At 43.7% G+C, this 22,902-nt stretch overlaps 1 protein-coding gene across 1 annotated transcript in view; it reads left to right on the forward strand.

Annotated features, from left to right (window-relative positions):
• ROCK2 (Rho associated coiled-coil containing protein kinase 2) overlaps positions 1–22,902 on the forward strand; it is a 154,122-nt gene that overhangs the window by 88,556 nt on the left and 42,664 nt on the right. The window contains exons 5-6 of the mRNA XM_012926232.2: positions 12,807–13,067; positions 20,982–21,126. Coding sequence (XP_012781686.2) covers positions 12,807–13,067; positions 20,982–21,126 — 406 coding nt within the window. The remainder of the gene's footprint in view (positions 1–12,806; positions 13,068–20,981; positions 21,127–22,902) is intronic.

Genomic DNA, 22,902 nt, shown 5'->3' on the forward strand with positions numbered 1-22,902 from the left:
TGCTTTTCTTTTTATTTTCATCATGAATATGCAACCTGGATTTTGTTGCTGTGATGAGTAACATGTTTGTTTTTCATTTACGTGTACGTGAAGTGTTAGTTGGACAGTGAGGCTGGATCCCAGTGTGGCTGTGGGGAGGCTCTGTCCTGGGCAGTATTTTGTGGTGGGGTCCATGTCCTAGATAGTGTTGTTCCTCTATCAGGAGACTCGGTCTGGTTTTTAAATTATCAGCAATTTTCACTCAGTGTCTCTGTTAATTTATTCGTGATTATGAAATGATAATACTCCAATGTAGTCATTACTTCTTGATTATAGTGGCTGGAACTTTTTTGAAAGACTTTATTTATTTTACTTGGAAAGTCAGAGTTGAGGGGGCGGAGAGGCGAGAGAGGGAGATCTTCCAGTACTGCAAGTTGTCTAATGAATGTTAACTACAAAATCATCCATTAAATATTTATTGCCTCTTTGGTAAACAGTTTGCTGTGTTCTGGGAACTAAAATGATAGTCAAAAATAGACACTGCTTTAACCTTTATTGAATTTTCAGTCTAATGGAGATGGGAGCTGCTCAAATAACCACACTGTTGATAGTTTAGTCTTTTTTTTTTTTTTTTTTTGCAAAAAAATAATCTTTTTGATGAGCTCCTGAGGAAGAAATAAGAGTAACTTAAAATTGTAGGTAAACCTTGATATCTAATGCTATTAATTTCTTTTTAAAAAACAGATCTATTTGCTTTTGTTTGAAAGGCAGATTTTTCTACAGAGAGAAGGAGAGACAGAGGAAGAGGTCTTCCATGTGCTGTCGCACTCTCCATATGGCTGCAGCGGCTGATCTGGGTCTCCATGTGGGTTCAGGATCCCAAGGCCTTGAGGCATCTGCTTTTCTTACTGGAAAGACAGATTTAAGGAGAGAAGGAAGGACACAGAGAAAGATCTTCCATCATGTCTGACTTACCACATGGTCATAACAGCCAGAGCAGAGCCAGGAACCAGGAACTTCCTCTGGCTCTCACATGTGGGTACAGGGTCTACAGGGTTTTGGCCCTGCTCTGCTGCTTTTCCCAGGCCATAAGTAGGGAGCTGGATTGGGAGCTCCATTTGGAATACCAACACTGACAGGTGGAAGATTAGCCTGGCCCCCTAGTTTTATTTATTTTTAAGCTTCATTTTTCAGTTGGAGGGCAGAGAAACATAGATAGATGATAATTAGCTAGCAAACTAGAGGCACAAAGCTGGAAGATAGAGTTATCTTCTATCTGCTGTTTTCTCTTCTCAGATGACTTCAACAGGAACTCGGCAGGATCCAACATCACAGTGCAGGTTTCTCACACTGGTCGCAGGAACCCAATTACTTGGGTCATGACCACTGCCTCCCAAAGTTTACATTTACAGGAAACTGGAATCAGAAGCCAGAGCCAGACACTAAATGCCACGACTTTGGTGGAGGAGTGGGCAGCTTAACTGCTAAACCATATGACTCCGAGACTTTTTGACATAGCCTTGTAAGCCCCGTAGCTTGTTTGCTCTCTGATAGAACAGGATGTTCCAGGCTTCTCCTGCACATTTTCTGCTGTAAATACTGTTTAACATAGATTTCTGTGGTGGGTGGTATGCACATTTGAGCTTCGGATTGAAAGTGCCAAATTGCCTTGTGAAAAATCTTGTACTAAATATGTTGTATCTAAATATTTGATACTATATTATTTTGAATTTTTGTTAATTGCATATTGAAAAGTAGATTGTTCTGTCAGGTAGTATCTGCTTGATTGCATTTAGCTTCACACTTTGATACTTTCATTTGTGATTTGTATGCCGTGTACATTTCTTATGTGGTTTTTCTGATGTGCCATTTTGCTTATTTTTCATTAATTTCTGATGCTAATAGATACTGTGTATTAATACTTTGTTTCTAAATGTACTACTCATTCTGCTGCTGGTGTCCTGAACTGGTTAAGCAGTTGTTACTGGAAGGCTGGAGAGCTTCAGTGTATGTTCCACTGTTGTCTTTGGATGCTGCAGGTGCAGTGTGATTAAATTGCCTCTGGTAAATGAGCTTGCTTGCTTGCCTAACAATAGTCTCACACAAGTTGGACAATTGTGAACATTTTCCTGGAGATAATTTTAATCTCCTGGTTTTAAAGTGTGCAGCGCTGCAGTGACGCGTGCCTGGTCTCTCTTCCTCTCCTTCCTTCCCAGTGCTAGCTCTGCATGTCATCTGCCTGTTCTGGCCACGTGGCTTCCTACCTCCGCTACCATCAGCTTAGTTTCTGATGTATTGTTGATTTTTACTTTCTGAATCAATTTATGTTTTCTGTGACTGTATTTTTCTTTTTCTCTGTTATTAGTTGGGTTTATTGTTTAAGTTTTTTTTTCTTAACATTCTTGTAGGGAGTCTTGTTTTGGTTTTCTTCTTAAAATTTTCTTTTTAAAAATTTATTTATTTGAAAGGCAGAGGGACATAGGGCCAGAGAGAGAGTGAGAAAGAGTCCTGCTACCTGCTGGTTCACTCACCAAATGCCCTCAAAAATTGGAGCTGGGCCTTTCCAATGCCAGGTGCCAAGAGCTCCATCCAGGTCTTCTGGATTGGCCACAGGAACCCAAGCTCCGAGTGAGTCACCGTCTCTGAGCAAGGCCACTGGCTGGGAAGCACAGGTGACTGGGGGAGCAGGCCTCCCACGCAGGACTACCCAGGGTGCTCCTCCCATTCTGGATTATTGCTTGTCTCTCTCCCTCTCTCTTTTAGGTTTATGGTTTCTTCCATAGTTTCTATTATTATTATTTCTTTCTCTTTTTTTATTATTATTTTTTAATAATCTTACTTAGTTGATTAGGGAACAAAGTGTCAAGGGCTACAGGTAAAGTGGGTAATACCATTGTTTCCACATCAATATCATTTTACCCTGTATCTGGGGTCAGGGAAAAAAACAAAGGGAAAAGCCCCACCCAACCTCCCACCCATTCCAGATCCCCAATGGGAGGTGTGCTCTGAGGGTCCTGCTAATACAGTTTTGATAGTTCATCAGTTCTGGATTGCTGCCAATCTCTCAGTTCCAGTCGCAATGAATCCTATTCAGAATCCACTGGCTGACAGTCTCTTCATGGTTGGGGTTCTAAGATCAGCAGTTCAGTTGGAGGGATCTCCATAGAAACTTCATCGGAGATGATCCCAGGCCTGATTCTTGTGCGTGTTTGCTAGTACAGAGTCCGACACCGTCTGTCACACCAATCAGCTTATGCTCATGCTGGTCGTTGGGATTGCTGGGTTCGTTCTGTTTCCAGTCCTGTCTTCCTCGTGAACCAATGGGTTCACTTCATACTCGGTCCTCACGCAAACCGGTTGGAGCTGCAGCCTGGTTGGGGCGACTCCCCATAACCCCCACCAGTTCTGCCCCCTACCCTGGTTCCCATGCTTGCCAGTATGCACTGCAGGCTTGTCAAGTCTGTCCCACATCCTGTTTAGCTCTCGCACGTGTCGATGGGTATTGAAGCCCAGCTCAACCCAACCAACTTACTATCCAGCCCACTCACCTACTGGCAGGTGCCCTTCTGTACAGCCACCCCTGCCCCTGTCCTGGTGGTCGTGCTGTCCAATGAGAGTGGTAGCCCCGAAGGAGGTGCCCACTATTTCCCTTCTAGGCCACACTCACTCCCAGATTATGCACTCTCCAGGTAGTTCTGGCATTTGACTTGACAGAATTAGCTCCAAGTGCCAGCCTCTGCCAGCTAGTACTGCAGCTAGCCCAACCAACCCTCACCCACTCTGGTTTTTGCTTGCACCACTCTGGTTTTTGCTTGCACCGTGGCCCTTCCCTTATCTAGCCCACATGAAGCCCACAGGTGTAACAGCCCTGCCTATTCTGATCTGCCCCCATCCCGACTCACGCTTTCCAATGGAAGTAGTTGTCCAGCAGGGGAGCCCACATTCCCCTGTCAGCTTTCCCTCCTCCCCCTGATTATCACATGTGCTGTTTGGGCGCTGCAACCACATCTGGTACGGCTCATCTCACCTTGGCATTCCTTATTGTGTACTAGTATGTGTCGCAACCGAACCTGGCTCGACCCACACTCTGTTCTGGCGCTCGGACTCACCAACGGGTGATGTGAACAGGTTCAGCCTGGTCTTCCCCCAATCCATGCCATGTGTATACCAGTGGGATAATTTCCATAGCCTGTTCTGGGATGTTTCCTATTGTGCTTCTTGCAGGGACTGTGTCCTGCCAGAGGAGTTGCCCAGGCTCCTCCATCAGAAACTCTCCCAGTGCCAGGTTTCGCACATACCAGTGGGTCCATGAGCCAGCCCTGTTCAGTTCACCTCCTGTCCTAGCAGGAACAGTGGTGTTTCCTGACTGTTCTTCAACCCAATCTGGTTCTTGTTGTTGGATGTTTCAACCCAGCCATGGCTCTTCCATACCCCCATACGCTGAGACCTAGCCTAGTCTGTCATACATTTCCCCTGGTCCTGCAGAGCACCAGATGGTGTTGGGGTCTGGCCCAGCTTGGTGCTTCCATTCCCAGTCCACACTTGTGCCAAGTGGGATTACACTCGTATCCTGATCGGAATGCAGCCCCATTTACAGCCCATGCGCTCATTGGTGGGAAACTCAACCCAGCTAGAGTATCCCCTTAGCTGCCCAACTGGGCCTATTTCCAGCCTTAGATCTTGTGAAGGCCAGTGGTTGCTCTGATTCAACTTGGTAGAGCCCTTCTCTTTGTCCTGTCCCCTTAGATGCTGTGGCTTAGCATCCCTGTCTTACGCAGATCAGTAGGTGCAAGGACCTACTTGGCATGACCTGTGCTCCAACCTGATTTCTGTTGTTTCTTGTGAGTTAAGGTTTGCTCAGCCCTGCCCATTCTGTCCCCTTCCAGTGGCAGCACAGCCCACCCCACATCCTGTTAAAGGATGCACTTTCAGGTGCTGCTGCCTTGACCTGCGCTGACTGTTTTGGGTTCCTGCACCCGTGTGTGATGGCAGGTGGCATGGTCACATCTGGCTTAGTCCATCCCAACCCCAGCTTGCGAGCTAACCAGGGGGAGCTTGTATTTCCACAGGGTTGGGCCCACACAACCCCACAGAGTCTACCCCCAGACCAAGTTCTCTCACGTGCTGGATAGAGTCTTGACCCTGCCAGATGTGACCACTCCACCACTCCACCAAATAGTTGGGTAATGGTACCCATCACTGCCAAAGAGGCCCCCATCCATAGCATTGGTGTGGGCTAGTGTGTGACGATCAGTGACGTGCTAGGCAAACAGGCCATTTCTGTGTTCCGAATTGGGTTGGTGTATCTAACTAACCATAATTGTCTCCTGGGTACTTCCCTCCAAACCACCAGGTCTCAGTCCCCACACCTGCCTAAAACTTCCATGACCCTGTCACTGGGAATCACCCAAGATTTATTACTCACACTAAAATTGAACTTAGTCATGGGTGTCCCCAGGCAGCAAACTTATCTTAAAAAACCCCAGAGTTTGACGCCAGGCGGCCAGCAGGCAAAGCCTGGCACCACATGGTGCCTTGGCCGCCCTGGGGGAGGCTGAGGACTTGTTCACTGCCTTGCGGCAGTGTCTTTGGCGTGAGCCCCCAGCATTGGGTCCGACCCGGAAGGGGCACCCCCCACAGCCGCCACACTGTGAGGAGCGGCACTTGTCCCCAAACCCAAGGCCCAACTATTATTATTATTATTATTAGTAGTAGTAGTAGTCTTTGTTTTTCAGTGGAAAATCATTTTAGTGGGAGGATAATGTAAAGTATCTATAAACTCATTTGAAGTTATTAGTCTAACATTTTGGTTTTTAAAAGCTGTATTTGCAAGATATTTGTAGAGGCACATAAAACAAAATGATTTATCACAAAGTAGACCTCCATTTTTTTCATTATGCAAGGCGAGAGGTGTATTGCCAACCCTGCACAGATTCCCCCTGCTCTCACCAACACCCCTTTGCCTTCCCCCTCTGGGAACCACTTTTCTGACTTCCTTGCTTTTCTATTTAGTTTGCCACTCAGAAAAAGCACTCAAGAACTGTAACTTTCATCTTTATTGAAGAGACCAGAAAATTTATCTCCCTTTGTGTCTGATTTTTTTGGCATGATGCTACTTTGCTTATCCTTGTTGCTATTTTTATTAGTTTTTATTTTTAATAGGCGTATACTGCAGTTAGTTATAGTTTCAGAATTTGTTATAGTTAATATATTGTCATCAATATTCTCATGCTTATTTCTGCTTTTTGTTCTTTTCTTTTGTCTTTTTTTTCCTGTGTTCTCAGAGTGACATTTCTAAATACTTAGAATTGGTTTTAGTTGGTGGTGCCCACCTGTTTTTCACTCTGGATGTAGCAGTTCTTTCATCTCTTCCTTTTGCCTCACACCTTTGTCAACACTTAGTGTTGTCTCTTTTCTTCCTGTGCCTGTGAAGCGGTGTCTACATAGTGTCTTACATGTTTCTTTTTCTGGTGAAATTGAATACTTTTCATATTGGAGCATCTTTTGTGAAAAGCCTGTTTAAGTCACTTGTTCATTTTCCCATTAGCGTGTTTGTCATTTAAAAAAATGATTATTAGAATTCTTGTTATTTATTTTGCTTTAGCCCTTTCCTGGAGATTTGTGTTACAAATATCTTATTACAAACGATGACTTTTTTTTGTTTGGAAACAAGCATATAAGAAAGGGTGGAAGTGCCAAGGACCCTTTCTTCTGAAGTGCTGAGGCCAGGTTGTTGAGTTCCTTCCTGTCCCATCACCCTCTCTTGGTTTAGACTGCGATGACCACTTATCCTGGACTGCGTGGCTTAAACCATACACCTTCATTTCTTGCAGTTCTGGAGGCTGAGTATGAGGTCAGCATGCCGGCACGGTCAGGTTTCTGGTGAGCCCCTGGTCTTCTCCTACAGTCCTCCCATGGCAGCGACAGGGACGTCAGCTCTCTCCTGTCTGCATAAGGGTGCTAAACCTGTTACTCTCATGAGCTCATTGCTTCCTAGAGGACCCTGACCTCAGATCACATCTCATGGGCATATAGGATTTGCACACGCCTTAAGCCCAGGGCCCCTCCATTGCAGGGTGTGCAGTCTCCTTCGTAGCTACAGCATTCTTGCCACTAGAAATGAGGCCTGGCCGATTCAGTGCCCAGGAAGTACTCCGGTTTCTCCAGCACCAATGTGGGTTCCTGATGCGTGCAAGGTAAGGATTTTAGCCGCTAGGTTACTGCTCTGGGCCCAGTCTTAGGTTGTTTTAAGCAATTATTTTTTTCTGTCTTGATTCATGAAGATATTCTGATGAGATTTATTTAAAAATTTTTAAAAAAGATTTATTTCTTTTTATTGCAAAGTCAGATATACAGAGAGAAGGAGAGACAGAGAGGAAGAGCTTCCATCTGATGATTCACTCCCCAAGTGGCCAGAACGGCTAGAGCTGAGCTGATTTGAAGCCAGGAGTCAGGAACTTCCTCCAGGTCTCCCACGTGGGTGCAGGGTCCCAAGGCTTTGGGCTGTCCATCACTGCTTTCCCAGGCCATAGGCAGGGAGCTGGATGGGAAGCGGGGCTGCCAGTATTAAAAACAGTACCCATATGGGATCCCAGCACATTCAAAGTGAGGACTTTAGCTGCTAAACTACTGCGCAAGGCCCTGATGGGGCATCTTTTTAACTTTGTATTTTTTGTCTGTTAATCTACTATTTTAGTCTGTGTAGACAACTGTAACACTTCCATAAACTGGGTAGGTTGTATCAATAGTAGCACTTTATTTCTCAAAGTTTTAGGAAATCTGCCATCAAAACTCTTGGAACGTTGTAGGCTTGGTGAAGGCCCACTGAATGATGTTTCTCGCAGTGTTGAAAGGGACAAAGAAACTCTCGCAGATTTGTTTTCCTAAGGTGCCGATCTCCTTTGTGAAGTTGTACCACTGTGTCCTGGTTGCTTCCCAAGTGGCCCCTTCTCCTGATGCCATCATCTTAGGATGGTGGTATCCTCCTCCTATAGGAGCATCATTAACTCGGAATTCCTGAGTGTGTGGGGGGACTTAAAGACTCGAGGACCACCCCCCAAAAAAAGACTTGGGGGATCAGTGTGGTAGCCTACTGGCTGAAGTCCTCGCCGTGAATGCACTGGGATTCCATATGGATGGCAGTTCTAAACCTGGCAGCCCCACTTCCTATCCAGCTCCTTGCTTATGGCCTGGGAAAACAGTTCAGGATGACCTGTGTGGAAGACCCGGAAGAGGCTCAGGTTCCTGGCTTCGGATTGGCTCAGCTCTGGCCATTGAGGCACCTTGGGGAGTGAATCATTGGACAGAAGATCTTATTCTCCGTATATATGACTTAAAAAAAAAAAAAGGACTTGAGCCATCCTCTGCTGCTTTCCCAAGTCATAAGCAGAGAGGGAGCTGGATTGGAAGTGGACTAGCTGGGACTAGAACCAGTGTCCATATGGGATGCTGGTGTATGCAGGTGGAAGATTAGCCTGTAGTGCCGGCTCCATAGATGTATCTTTGTATAAATGGATTTTCATTATATAGCCATCTTTGGCTGCTTTCCCAGCCACATTAACAGGGAACTGGGTTGGAAGTGAAGCAACCAGGACTCAGCCAATGCTCATGTGGGGTGTTCCCATGGTCTTCTTGCCCCGAGAGGGCCAGGAGTTCTGCAGTCTCTCCTGGACTTTGTCTGCTGTGTACTTGAAGAGGAAGCTGTGACCTGAAGGATAGCGCTCAGCTGAGTTCTTTGAGTAATCAATCCTAGGGTAATCCTGAGCCTGAGGGCCTCCTGGGAGCCCTTGAATTTGTAGCCAGTTAGTCACTGGTACAAGTGGCTTTGGAAATCCCTGGCATGTGCTTGATGTCTGATGTGAGAGCAGACTTGGAGAGGGCTCAGCTCTTCCCTTCAGGCTTTGAGAATTGTGTGAAGTGCACCAAGTTGGAGACAAGCAGTATCTGGACTGTATCTTGTATTCCATTTTCCAGTTAATGATCATGTCTGTTGTTTCCACACTTTGGCTGTTACATATAGTAAATATGGTGCCATGAACACTTGCATACCTGTCTTTGCTGGACATACTGTATTTTGGGTAGATGTGTAGGTGTGGAGTACTCGATTTATGGTAAGTTTATCTTTAATTTCTAAAGCAGTTGCTAAACTGTTTCAAAGGTGACTGTATCATTCTTATCAATATTTGATTTTTGTGCATTTTTTGTTAAAACTGTGATGAGTATGGTTTAATTTGCATCTTTCTAAGGACTTAATGATAGTAGAACATTTTTTATGAGCTTGTTAGCCTTTCATATATCTTCTTTGAAATGGTTATTCATGTCGTTCACCCATTAAATGATTTGTTTTCAGAGTTCTTTATATTTGCTACATCTAAGCAGTCTTTCATATGTAGATGCTCCTTGACTTAGGAGTTGTTGAGTTTGGGGTGGTACAAAAGCAATGTGTATTTAGTGGAAACTATAGTGTGAGTTTTGAGTTGTGATCCTTTTCTGGTCTAGAGCTAGTGGTACCATACTCTGTTGTGCCAGCATGTGATAGGTTTGTCATGATACAGCGCCCATGTAAGGCACATCTGTATATCTCTAGTATTAGAATTCCTCCTAATCTGAAGCCCTGCTGTTGATGCAGTTAATGGTATCTCTTGAATCCAGAAGAATTCTTTTGATAAAAATCTATATTCATGTTGTAAAAGTTTTGTCAATTATAATTACTTTGTGTGTTATATCTAAGAGCTGTTTGCTTAAAGCAGGGTCAGGAAGATTTTTAAAATTTAAGCCTATCAAGGAGCAACGCAGACCAGGCCAGGTTGCAGTACCCACTGGAATACATCTGAGTTAGGTTGGGGGTGGAGGGTGGCTAGGCTGGGCCAGTTAATAACACCCCCTGGCAGCATGGGGTGTTGGACAGGCTGGATTAGGCAGCAGCACCAGCCAGTTCACATTAGGGCTGGGACTGTGAAGGGTGGCAAGGGGCTGACCGCTCTGTGTTGGGTTGCAGCGACAACTGGAAGAGGGTAGACTGGACTGGGCCAGGCTACAGCACCCTCCAGCAAGTGGCAAGGTGAGATAGGCCATGCCAGCCTGGGCTGCAACACCCACCAGCACATGTGAGGTGGGGAGAGGTGTGCAAGCCCAGTAAGGGAGTAGTGGGGATTCCTCTACTGGCCACTACTCCCATTGGTGAAAGTGAGAGCTAGGACTAGGGGCAGACCAGGCTGGGGCAGGGCTATAACACCTGTTGGCCTACGTGTGAACTGGGTTAGGGGGAAAGCCAGACTGGGCTAATCGATTTTATCCACTTGTACAGGCATGAGCCAGAACAAGGGCAGGCAGGTTGGGCTTTGCCGGCATCAGCTGGCAAGTGCTGGGACTGAGGGCAAGTCCTGTCAAGCTAGACCACAAAACCATCTTGAGGGTGCAAGATCCAGGGTGGGGAGTGGGTTAAGTGGGAAGGTTGTGGGCACCTCTCTGACAGACTGCAACTCCTCCTGGTGAGCATGAGAATCAGGGCTTGGAGTGGGCCTGATCGGGCAGGCAATGGCACCTGCTCGCCTGAGTACGGGCTGGAGGGTAGAGACAGTCAGGTTGAGTTAGGCGTCAATGTCCAATGATGTGTATGAGATCTGTTTATGATGCAGGACAGACTGGACCAGTCCCCTGCACTTGCTGGCAGGCACAGGAACCAAATCTGGGGACGGATCCAGTGGGAGGTACTTGGGGGGTCGCTCTGACTGGGCTGCAACTTCCCCTGGTGTACTTGAGGGCCGAGCGTGTGATGGGCAGGATTGGGCTGGGCTGCAGCACTCATCAGTTTGCAGAGGAAGGAGGGCAGAACAAATAGATCAACTGCCCCAGCGAATCTTGACAGCAAATTTCTGGGTGAGCCAGTTGACGTTGGAAGGATTTCCTCATCCTTGGAGTGGTGATAGCAGCTGCATCTCAGAACTATTGAAACCACATGTGCAGAACCCTCAGAAAATGCTGCATAGCAGGGACCCTGGGATGACATCAGGTGGCAGCTCCCCATTCCTGGCTACTGAAGTGGTTGGGAGATTGGTCGTGGTATCTCCCCTCCCCCAGATAAAAGAAGAACAAAAAGAAAATGCTAAATAAGTAAGTAAGTAATGTAAAGTCTACGTATGTTAAAAAAAAAATTAGGCCTGTTATTGATAGGTCTATTATTTATTTTGAGTTGATTTTTTGATAGGCTCAGTTCTGGTTGTTGTGGCTGTCTCTCTGTGTCACTCCTTCCCTCTCTCTCTTCTATAAATCAAATAAAAATATATCTTTTAAAAACAATTTTGAATATCTAGCTAGCTATATTGTCCTTTTTTAAAAAGATTTATTTATTTTATTACAAAGTCAGATATACAGAGAGGAGGAGAGAAACAGAGAGGAAGATCTTCCGTCCTATGATTCACTCCGCAAGTGAGCTGCAACGGCCGGTACTACGCTGATCTGAAGCCAGGAACCAGGAACCTCCTCCAGGTCTCCCACACGGCTGCAGGGTCTCAAAGCTTTGGGCCGTCTTCCACTGCTTTCCCAGGCCACAAGCAGGGAGCTGTATGGGAAGTGGAGCTGCCAGGATTAGAACCGGCACCCATATGGGATCCTGGGGCGTTCAAGGCGAGGACTTTAGCCGCTAGGCCACGCCGCTGGGCCCTATATTGTCTTTTGTGTTGGGTCTGTTGACTGAGGTTTGACTATGATTTATATATTTATATGTAAGTCATCTTATTATAATATTTCTCTTGGATTTCTGAGAATGTAGCACTGGCTGTCTAAAATTTCCCATTTGATTTAGAGTTCCTTTAGAACTGCTCAGAGGCGTGTGTGGGCTCTTGGCTACCCTTGCTCTGAATTTCACCTCGTGACCCTCAGTTGTTCGGACCAAGTGCCGTTACCTCAAATTTCTTAGCTTTGTCATTTGTTCTTCCCTCATCACTCATGAGTTCATCGATTGAAGGGATTTTTTTCTCCACATCAGTCCAGTATTTAACTGATGTGGCATGTTACCCTTTTGTAGGTATTGATTTTACACAACTAAACCCATCCTCAGTTTTTGTTCTAAGCATTTCCTTGATGATAGTGGTTCTTGTCCAGTGTTGATTCTTAGTTCTGCTGGGCCTTTGCTTCTCTTGGAAGGGGTGGATCCTGTGTGGGGGGGCAATGCAGATACGTTTCTCAGAAGTTTTGGTTTCGGTTTTCTGCAGGGGCCAGTGGCCACCTGGATTGTGTTTTATTTTTCTGGACCCAATAACACTGAGATAGTCTGGGTGCTGCAAGAAGATGGAGAAAGGGCGAGGCATTAGTTCTGTTCCAGCTAAGGCTGCCAGGTGCTCATCTGTCTATTGGTGTAAGGCTTATTTCTCCATGTATTCATTGAGTCTTGCATCTTTTTAGTTTTTCTAAACTGCTTCTGCCTGCTTAGCAACCCTTTCTGTTGAGTTATGTGCAGTTGTTCCTTTGGTTTTCATTTAGATAATGAATTCTGGCCTGCCCCCACCCCTTCACTTTTTATATATTTCGTTCCTATTCTGTTTCTTTTATTAATCGTTTAAATTTTGGTAGTATTTGATATTCTCCAAGAGGAAAAGATATTCAGTAACTCATATTTTGATAGTAGGCTTGACCCATAGAAAAATTTTTATCTGGTGGTTTGTCCATAAAACATCCAATTTGAAAATAGAAGATTTTTATACTTTTAACTGTTGTGCTTATAGAATGTTTTGTCTTTTTCAATAGTAATGAAAGCTTTTGGATTTTGTTTTGTTTATGGTTTTGAGTTTTTAAAAATTTTTTACAACTACTTTTCTCCTTTTTTGCAGCTCTTTTGTGCCTTTCAGGATGATAGGTATCTGTACATGGTCATGGAGTACATGCCCGGAGGGGATCTCGTGAACCTTATGAGTAATTATGACGTGCCTGAGAAGTGGGCTAAATTTTACACTGCGGAGGTCGTGCTTGCCCTGGATGCAATACACTCCATGGGCCTCATACACAGAGACGTGAAACCGGACAACATGCTCTTGGATAAACATGGACATCTAAAGTTAGCAGATTTTGGCACATGTATGAAGATGGATGAAGTAAGTAAACAAGTGAAAAAAAATGCTGGTTTTTGAGAAACAAAATCAAAGCAAATCAAAGACTTTAGGTGGTTTTAAACAAAGATAAAGGACATCTTGCAGAGTAGCAACTGAGATATGATACAACCAATGAAGACATTTCCTTTACTACTCATTATGCTATAGAGTACTTTATTAATGAACCCCAGAGAAATAGGAATTTGGTAATCTTCGTTATCCTCATGGAATGCTGACATTTGTTGCCAGTCAAAACTTTTTCACATGTTAAATGATCTAGGTGAAATTATGGGAGACAGTCTAAAATCAAGGTGCTATTTCTTAGTCTTCCTTTAAGAAAATGCGCCACAGTCAGTTGGGGAAATCACCTGTTACGCTTTACTTGTTGAACAAGGCATGTTATAATGAAGGGCTTCAGTAGTGCTAACCTTATAGCTAATTTGTTTCGTCCTTTTTTGGTCTACACATTAATTCCTAATGGGAAGGGATCAGGTTTTGTTTCCCTTTGTGTTACTTTGTTGGGTATAGATGATTATTTGCATATGTTATATGTTATGATCTATAAATGGTAGTTGATTTATAAGTGGGAGTCTACACTGAGGTCACCTCTTTATTTTGCTTTCCTTCTTCCAGTTTCTTTCGTATTGTTTTTTTCTCTCCCTGACAGCCAGTTAATATGTTTTCCATTTCCCATTGTACAGTATTTGTGTGAGGAATATACTGTTTGTATAAAGAATATATGATATAATTTCACTCACTTTCTGTCAGTATTGTTTTTATGTCTATCTACAATGAATGTAAAATTAACTCATCGCTTCTTAGTGCTAAATATTCCACAATGTCTGTATTCCCTCGGAGTAGGATTCCTAGTTCACCTCCCGCTCCCTTCTACCAACAATACTGATTTTAACATCTTCAAACATGTCCTCTGTATATCCTAACATGAGTTTCAATAAGCCTTGTGTTGAGGCTGCTGTGTCAGAGTGCAGAGGTTGGCTGATTTCCAAAACAATTATCGATGTATATAATCTAGGAATTGGACGTCTTCTGTTCCAACAGGAAGTAGTACTCTTCCTGTTCCGCCCTCTGGATGTGCTTACCCAACTGGTTTGTAATAGCCTACTTGAACATTTATCTATCACCTCTCTTCCTGTTTTGGCCTATCTTTCTCTTTTTACTCTTTTTTAATTGCTCCTTTTTAGCGTGCAGGAATGCCTTGTATGTCATAGATATTGATGGGGTCTCCTCTTTTACTAATCATGTGTGCCTTTGAAGAAGAATTAAGATTAAGGTAGAACTCCTTAATTTTGGTGTAATTGAAAATTTTTTGTAATACTGAACTTTGAAGGTGTTGATTTTGTTACCTCAAACGCGTTTTCCTGTAGTAATGCCAACAATGACAACAGTTGCTTGAGGAGCAAGGAGATATTTTAAATAATATTACATAGAAATTGAAATTTTGTGTTTTAATATGGGTAGTGTTGTCTCAAGCATCAGTTTCCCCACCTTGCCTTTGTTTATGGTGACTACACCAAAGCCCTTACAGATGTTTGTGTTTGCATTCTCTTTCTCCTGTAAATAAAGTTAACAAACCAGAACAAAAGGGCCACTCTGCCCTGTGGCTTGGTTTTATGTAGCTTATGTGCTAAAAGTGATAGGCATGTTTTTAGATAATTATTTTAATAAAGAAGAAAAATTTTTAAATAATTGTCATTCAATTTTTGTTTTGGAATATAGAAGAAGATAACAGAGAGAAAGATCTGCTGGTTCACTCCCAAAGTGGCCAGCAACAGCTGGAACTGAGCCGTTCCTAAGACAGGAGTCAGGAGCTTCTTCTAGGTCCCCAATGCAGGCACAGGGTCCCGAGACTTTGGGCCATCCTGGACTGCTTTCCAGGGCTGCGAGCAGGGAGCTGGTTGGGAAGGAGGGCAGCCGGGACATGAACTGGTGCCCATGTGGGATTCCGGCACGTGCAAGGTGAGAACTTTTGCCATTAGGCTATCATACTGGACCCAAGAAGAAAAATTTTTAAGAGATTTTATGTGGCCTACAAAGCCTAGCATATCTGTAACTATCCTCCTTTATAGGAAAAGTGTTAACCCCTTATCTGTTACAGAGACATAGAGGCTTGAATGATTTTGCAGCTGTTTTGACTTGATGTAAAACATTATTAGATGGGTAAAGGCAAAAATATAAAAGTTAAAGCAAGGACTAAAATAACCATTACTACCACAGTTGAGTGATAGGTTGTGACTTATACAATTTGTTGAATGAATTTGCTATTGCTTTTCTTTTTTTCTCAGAAACCATAAGCTTCTGTGGAGGTGAGAGTCCTGATGTGGTTTACTGACATACAGATGTGTCTCAGTGATAGTAACTGTTCAAAAGAACTTACTCTAATTAGGGACACTGGGTTCACACCTTACCTGTACGGCATTGCAGTAACATGGGCTGCCTTGCAGTGCACAGTGCAGATGATAATTTACATTACCGGAAGATAAAATGGATTGTGTACATTAATACTTTCATGTATGCGAGTTGATTCAGTTGACCCTGTGATGTTTAAAGTACAGACTGATAAACTTGTTGCTCTTGGCATTTTATAGGTGACATGGATTTTTATAATGTACATGTTTTTCCAAAAACTTTAATTTGTGGGCTTACTGGAGCAGTAGGGGCTGGCCAAACATTATACGACTTTCTAACTAAAGTGCATATGAAACCTGTAACCGATATTAGAGGATGATTCAGATAGGCTGCTGTGTGTATTGCAGTAATGCCAGTAGAAACAGGGTCTGGACAGGTTGTGCAGCACTGGTGAGCCTTAGCAGGTGAAGAGTCTACCTCCCTGTTAAGACCACAGACGAAAACCCTCTGCCCTGCTTCTGAGAGGTGCTGGGGCCAGCAGAGCCAGTAAGTGGACAGGGAGAGGTCTGGGGTGAGGCACCCACAGGAGACCAGTGATGGGAGAAGTCTGCAAAGTCTCTCTTTATTGCTCCTTTACCTTTCCTTATATACTCTTCCCCCCACGTCTTCATTTAGCAGGATATTGGATACAGATGAGTCCAATTAGTCTGGGTGTTTTTAGCCACAAGCCCAGTTCCTGTCCCCCCACCCTCAGGCTAACGCAGGCTAATCAACTCCTTAGTCCACAACAGAGAAGTACCAAATTCCAGGTAGGGTTTTTCTTCCACCTCTGTTGGAAGCATTTAGAGTTGTCTGTTAGGCCAATTGCAAGATTTTTGATTGATCAATTTGTGTTTTCAGTAAATGCTGGTTTCAGGTTCATTAGTGTTCCATCATGACAGTGATAAAAATACTAAATATTTGTAGCAAATATACGTTTTATTCTGATACATAATTGAGAGTGATGCACACCTGTGAGAAAATAGTGTTCTGAGTGTGTTACTTGAGCAGTTTTGATAGTTCTAAGACGTTGTTGGCTTCATTGCACTGAGGCTGAGAAAATCTTCTTAAGGTCTGTTGACTGACAACATCCATCCTAGTACATCCACAAACGCAGGAGCATGTTGCAGAGGCCAGGAGAGTGGCCTAGCCTGTTCCGCTTTCCATCCTCTGCTGAAGCACTCCAAGGCCTATCCTGGCCTAGCTGAGCTGGCTGTCAGGTCTGCTGTGTGTCTGCATGCTGTCTGCTGCACAGGCATCAGCAACTGGGAAGGCCCAATCACAATGGGTGCACTCCCTGTGGTCAAGGTTTGAGTTCAGCCATCTAGTTGGGGAGTGGCCTCAGATGTGATTTTTTTTTTAAAGATTTATTTATTTTTGTAGGGAAGTCAGATCCACAGAGAGAAAGAGAGAAAATGGGAAGTCTTCCATCTGCTGGTTCACTCCTTTAGCTGGAGCTGAGCAAACCGGAGGCAGGAGCCAGGAGCCTCCTCTGGGTCTCCCAGGCATGTTCAGGGTTCAAAATCCCTGTACCATCCTTAACTGCTTTCCCAGGCCACAAGCAGGGAACTGGATGGGAAGTGGAGCGGCCAGGACATGGACTGGCATCCATATGGGATCCCAGAAGTTACAAGGCGAGGACTTTAGCCACTAGGCTATTGTGCTAGGCTCTTCAGATGTCATTCTTCTGTGCAGCACCTGCAACAGTCAGTGCACATATCTGTGGATGCAGCTGGCTGTTCGGTTCTGCCCGCATCCCCATCTCCCACGTGAACTGAAGGGTCCTGCAGCCTCTGCCCTGCCAGCCCAGCCCACCACAAACCCGGTCTTCACACACAATGGCAGATGTCACGGCCTAGTTGGATGACTCCCAATAGCTTCATGAGACCTACTGCCAGCCCGATTTCTGTGTGTGCCAGCATGTTCTGCAGCATAGCCTGGTCCATGCTGCATCCCATTTGGCTCTCACGCACTCCCATGGATGATGCAGCTTAGCTCAGCCCGCCCAACCCACACTTAGGCAACCTAGCCTTGCCTACAGCTGATCAAAATTCTGCTTTTCAAAGATAATGTTACATTTTTCTTTTTGAATTTTTTTGTGTATTGAAGGTTTGTTCACCTATTTGAAAAGCAGACGTCTACCATCTGCTGATTGACTCCTCGAGTCGCTGCAATGGTGAGGGCGTGGCCAGATCAGATGGAGGAGCGTGGAATGCCATTCAGCAGGGACCTAAGTGGTTGGGTCTTTCCAGATACATTATGTGATTCTGGGTCAGAAGCAGAGCGGTGGCACTGGAATTAGCACGCAGCTATGGGATGCCAACATCACAAACTTCAACCCAGCTCACTCCAGCAATGCAACATCCATTATTTATCTTTTATATTGTGCAGTAATCCACACAAAATGTTACTCCCATGGTGTGTTCAGCTTTTTTTTATAAGACGTTTTTAATTTGCATTCTAGCTATTTGCTCTATATTCAGTAAAATGAAATCGTTATTTTTGCCAGTTGAAGATAATTGTTTTAGAAATAATTCCCTAGAAGTAACACATTTTACAACACTTCAAAACATTTACTAAAGCCAAAATTTACAAAATATGTAGAATTCCCACTTTTTAAAAATTTTTTTTCAGTGATTTTTAAGATTATTATTAATAACATTGCATTATGTGACACAGTTTCATAGGCTCTGGGATTCACCCAACTCCTCCCCATACCCTCCCCCCATGGTGGATTCCTCCACCTTGTTGCAGTATTACAGTTCAAATTCAGTCGAGATTTTTTCATTGCAAGCACATACCAAGCATGGAGTCCAGCATCTATTGTCCAGATAAATTCAACGGTTTCTTGGGGAGACCATCTCTGGTCTGAAGGCAAAGCTAGCAGAATAACATCCTGATCAATTAAAAGCTCCAATAAAACATCAACAAAAATTTACAACATTATGGAATTAATTGACATGGTATTGAATAACCAGTATGTTAAAAAATGCAAGTTCTTAACCTCATCCTGTGACTACTTCATTGACATTTCAATTTTAGTTTATATACAACCAGCTTCTATACACCTTAAAATGGCTGTAGGGTACTATTCAGTTGTCTCGTGTCTATTTTCATTTTAGTATTTAGCAGTTTATAATGTTGAAGCATAATTTTGAACTTGGCAGATTTTAGGATAGTCTAAAATGGCTTATAACTAACAAGGAATGTGTCAACAGTTGAGGTGCAGAACAGTTTTAGGAGGGGTGTGCAGAGAAATCTTCAGTACCCTAGTGAGGAGTAACTAATCTTTGTGTCCATATGTATGTATATGTATGTATGTATGTGTCCATATGTATGTATATGTATATGTGAGTCCATGCTGACCATTTCCTGTCTGGTTCTAAGCTTTCCTTGTTGTTCTCTATCTATTCTAATTTTTTTGTTTGTTTGTTTGAGGGGGGGTTGCAGCGCTCCAGAGCTACACTGATGGTCATTGTAAGAGGGTGGGGATCCAAAGTTGGAACTAAGTAAGGACCAGAGAAAGCTCCTCTCCCTAGTCCCAAAGGAAGTTTGCTGTTCTGTTTCAGCGGACCGCTCAGGGCTCCTGGCTGTTGTTCTGATGACCTTGGATCCTGCGAGGAAGGATTTGGGCTTCTTCCATCCCATGTGGGAGATCCAAACGAGGGTGGATGACCTCAGAGTTCTCGGCCTCTGAAGGCACTCCAATTCCCCGAGACTTATTTATTTTTATTGAAAGTCAGATATCCATAGAGAAGGAGAGGCAAAGAGGAAGATCTTCCATCTGCTAGTCTTACTGCCTAAGAGACTGCAACAGCTGCTGCTGTGCCAATCCGAAGCCAGGAGCCTGGCACTTCTTCCAGGTCTCCCAGGTTAGTGCAGGGTCCCAAGGCTTTGGGCCGTCCTCGACTGCTTTCCCAGGTCACAAGCAGGGAGCTGGATGGAAAGTGGGGCCTCTAGGATTAGAACCGGTGCCCGTATGGGATCCTGGTGCATGCAAGGTGAGGACCTCAGCCGCTAGGCTAACGCACCAGGCCTGAACTCCCTCTTTCTAATGTGATCAAGATACCGTTTTGATGTAGGTGACGCAGGCGTTGTACTCTTGCCAGTCGCACAGACCCTGAGACGATGGGATAGTCTGCTGTGCTGTGTTACTGTGGGGGTTTCATTCTGCAGCATGCACATATGTACTGGTAGATCTAGAATGTTTTTTATCCTTGCCAAAAAATCATCAGTTAGGGCTTGTTTACTTTACAGTGAAACTAAACATGAATAAGGATTTTTGCTTCTTATTTTACTAAATATATGGAGGCCATCAAGAGATATTTTTGAATATATAACATGGGATTATAGTTTTGAAGCTTTTTAAGTCTTCATTTAAAAAAAAAGGAATTTTTCATTGGAAAATCACATATATGGAGAGGAGGAGGAGAGAGAGAGAGGAAAATCTTACATCCACAGGTTCACTCCCCAAGTGACCTCATTGGCCAGAGCTGTGCCAATCCTATCTGAAGCCAGGAGCCTGGAACCTCTTCCAGGTCTCCCACGTGGCTGCAGGGTCCCAAAGCTTTGGGCCGTCCTCCACTGCATTTCTGGGCTGCAAGCAAGGAACTGGATGGGAAGCGGGGCTGCTGCGCCCATATGGGATCCCGGGGCGTGCAAGGCGAGGACTTTAGCCACTAGGCTACCACACTGGGCCCTTATGTCTTAATTTAAATAATTTATTTCCTCAACTTTTTTTTAAAGATTTATTTATTTTTATTGGAAAGGTGGATATACGGAGAGGAGGAGAGACAGAGAGAAAGATCTTCCATGCACTGATTCACTCCCCAAGTGAGTGCAACAGCTGGCGCTGAGCCAATCCGAAGTCAGGAGCCAGGAGCTCTGCCAGGTCTCCCATACGGATGCAGGGTCCCAAAGCTTTGGGCCGTCCTCAACAGCTCTCCCAGGCCACAAGCAGGGAGCTGGATGGGAAGCAGGCCACCAGGATTAGAACCAGCGACAATATGGGATCCTGGCGCATTCAAGGCGAGGACTTTAACCACTATGCTATTATGCCGTTCCCCAGTTTTTCTTTAATGAACAATTTCATTATCCAACTTCCAATCTGGAGCCCTTTTTTCGTCTTTATTGCTTTTAGTTCTTTTGGAAATATGAAAGCTTCCTTTCTCTAATGACTGCCTTTTGTAAGCTTAGGCACTTCAAGAGTATATATGGTACTTCTGACTACTTCATTGTGTAAGAAATAAGAAAACACCAAAGTTGTTGAAGATAGTCTCCATGGAATCATTCTCCTTCCCTTTCTTTTGTTGATGAATTAAAATGTATCCCTGATCTTCCACAGTCCAGATATTTTTGTACAATTTATAATCTACTTATTCCCGGGATTGAAAAGCTACCGCAGCACTGAAGTTGTACTGCAGCAAGTGAAATCTGCTCGCTGTGTGTCTGAAGGATGGGTTCGTTGCAGTTGGAGTGTGTGCCTTACGCTGGTCTCTGCCCTTTTCCCAGACAGGCATGGTGCACTGTGACACTGCCGTTGGGACCCCCGACTACATATCACCCGAAGTCCTGCAGTCCCAGGGAGGTGATGGCTACTATGGACGGGAATGTGACTGGTGGTCTGTAGGGGTTTTTCTTTTTGAAATGCTAGTGGGTGAGTGTTTCAACTTGTTCTTTTTTCAAAACCCTTTTCTTAAAACTGTGTCTGAGAATATGGAAAGATTGCCTGCATCCTGGGGAAGAATTGGAATTTCTTGTAACCTTGAATTAGTAGTGTCTGATATGACATACTGTTAATCAGAAAATTAATACCAGGCTTGATTCTGGCATAACAGTTGCATAGACTTAGGAAATTGTAAAAGGAATTATGTGTATTGCAAGGAGATATTTGTCTAGTAGGCCTTTTTGAATTAAAAAACTGTTAGAATCTAAGAAGGGCTTAGTGGGCCTCTGCTCGGGCATTGCTCTGACCTCCCAGTGACCCTGATGCTGTGGTGTTTCCAGGCTGACAAGGTTCGTATTTGTTGCAGTCATCACGGAGCACTCGAAGTATCCTTCTCTTTATAGAATTATGTTTCTTAATTGGTTTAGTAAACTTCATGCCTTCTACTTATTACTTGTATATATATCTGACTTGTAATTCTAGTTAACTGAATCATTAATATACTTATTAACCATTTGATTATCAGGACATATATTGAATAATATTTCAATTTCAGAAACTCAGAGGTATATTTAGTAGTTTTACTTTACCAGATAAAAATTTAGACAAACTGCTTTCAGAACTGTTCTTTATATTATAGATTTTATTCCTAGAGTGTCCTGTTTCTAAATACTGAATTTATAAAAATACCTTTGGGCCAAGGAACTCAGTGACCAGACACCTGGTGTAGGGAAGGGGAAAATGTGGCTAGTTCTGCTTCCTACGGTCAGCGTGGTAACGTTAATATTCATTATATGGGATGACTCTACAGGTAAAAATATATGTCTAGATTTGGATTATTTTCTGGAAGATTCTAAAAAATTAGAAAGAAATTGGTAGTGCAACGTCTGTATAATAGTGTATTACTGAAATGTGAGAAGTTTTTGGTAAATAATCATTGCTGTGGTAGGTGTTTGGTGCAGACTGGGTTTGGGTTGTCCTCGTCTGATGTCAGAGTGCCTGGTTTTGAGTCCAGCCTGTTCCAGATTCTAGCTTCTCACTCGCACGTGTAGCTTCCACCTTGTCTAGTCCTACCTGCTGCAGGAACCTGGGCAGTGAACCAGCAGAGGGGAGGATTTCTGGCTGCATGGCTATCTCTTTTTCTAATTTTTAAGAGAAGTGATTATGCCAGAAGGTTCTGTGGCCTCAGCTGCTGTCTTGTGATGACTGCAGGGCAGGCAATGTGGCTCTTGTGCTGTGTAGTCTCACATTGTGATGTGAGGCTCTGGGTTTTGGGTTTTTGTTAGGCGCTCTGTGGTTCTAGGTTATTTCTTCTCTTGGTCTGTCTTGTAATCTCTTCAAAGTAGACTGTGAGAGGAGACTTGAAAAAGTTCACAGAATACAGAATTAAAAGATTATTTTGGTGCAAAACATTTTAGAATTGATGTATAGCTTTTTCGTAATACACATTTTCCATGAACTTTTTGAAGAGCTCACATATTCTCTTAACTTGCCTAGTCTCATCTCCAATTTAGAGAGTAAGATATTCTGGAGGAAGATATTGGAATCATGTGAAGAGACCATTTAAATTCCCACTACTGCTTTCAATTTTGAGGGCTGAATTTATATTTTTTTGTTTAATTTTATGGTACAATTCCATAGGGTCTGGGATTTCCTCCCCACCCAAATTCCCACTAGATGTATATATATATATATTTTTAAAGATTTATTCATTTTATTACAGCCAGATATACACAGAGGAGGAGAGACAGAGAGGAAGATCTTCCG

The sequence above is a fragment of the Ochotona princeps genome, chromosome 8, assembly GCF_030435755.1.
Source record: "Ochotona princeps isolate mOchPri1 chromosome 8, mOchPri1.hap1, whole genome shotgun sequence".
Taxonomy (NCBI): domain Eukaryota; kingdom Metazoa; phylum Chordata; class Mammalia; order Lagomorpha; family Ochotonidae; genus Ochotona; species Ochotona princeps.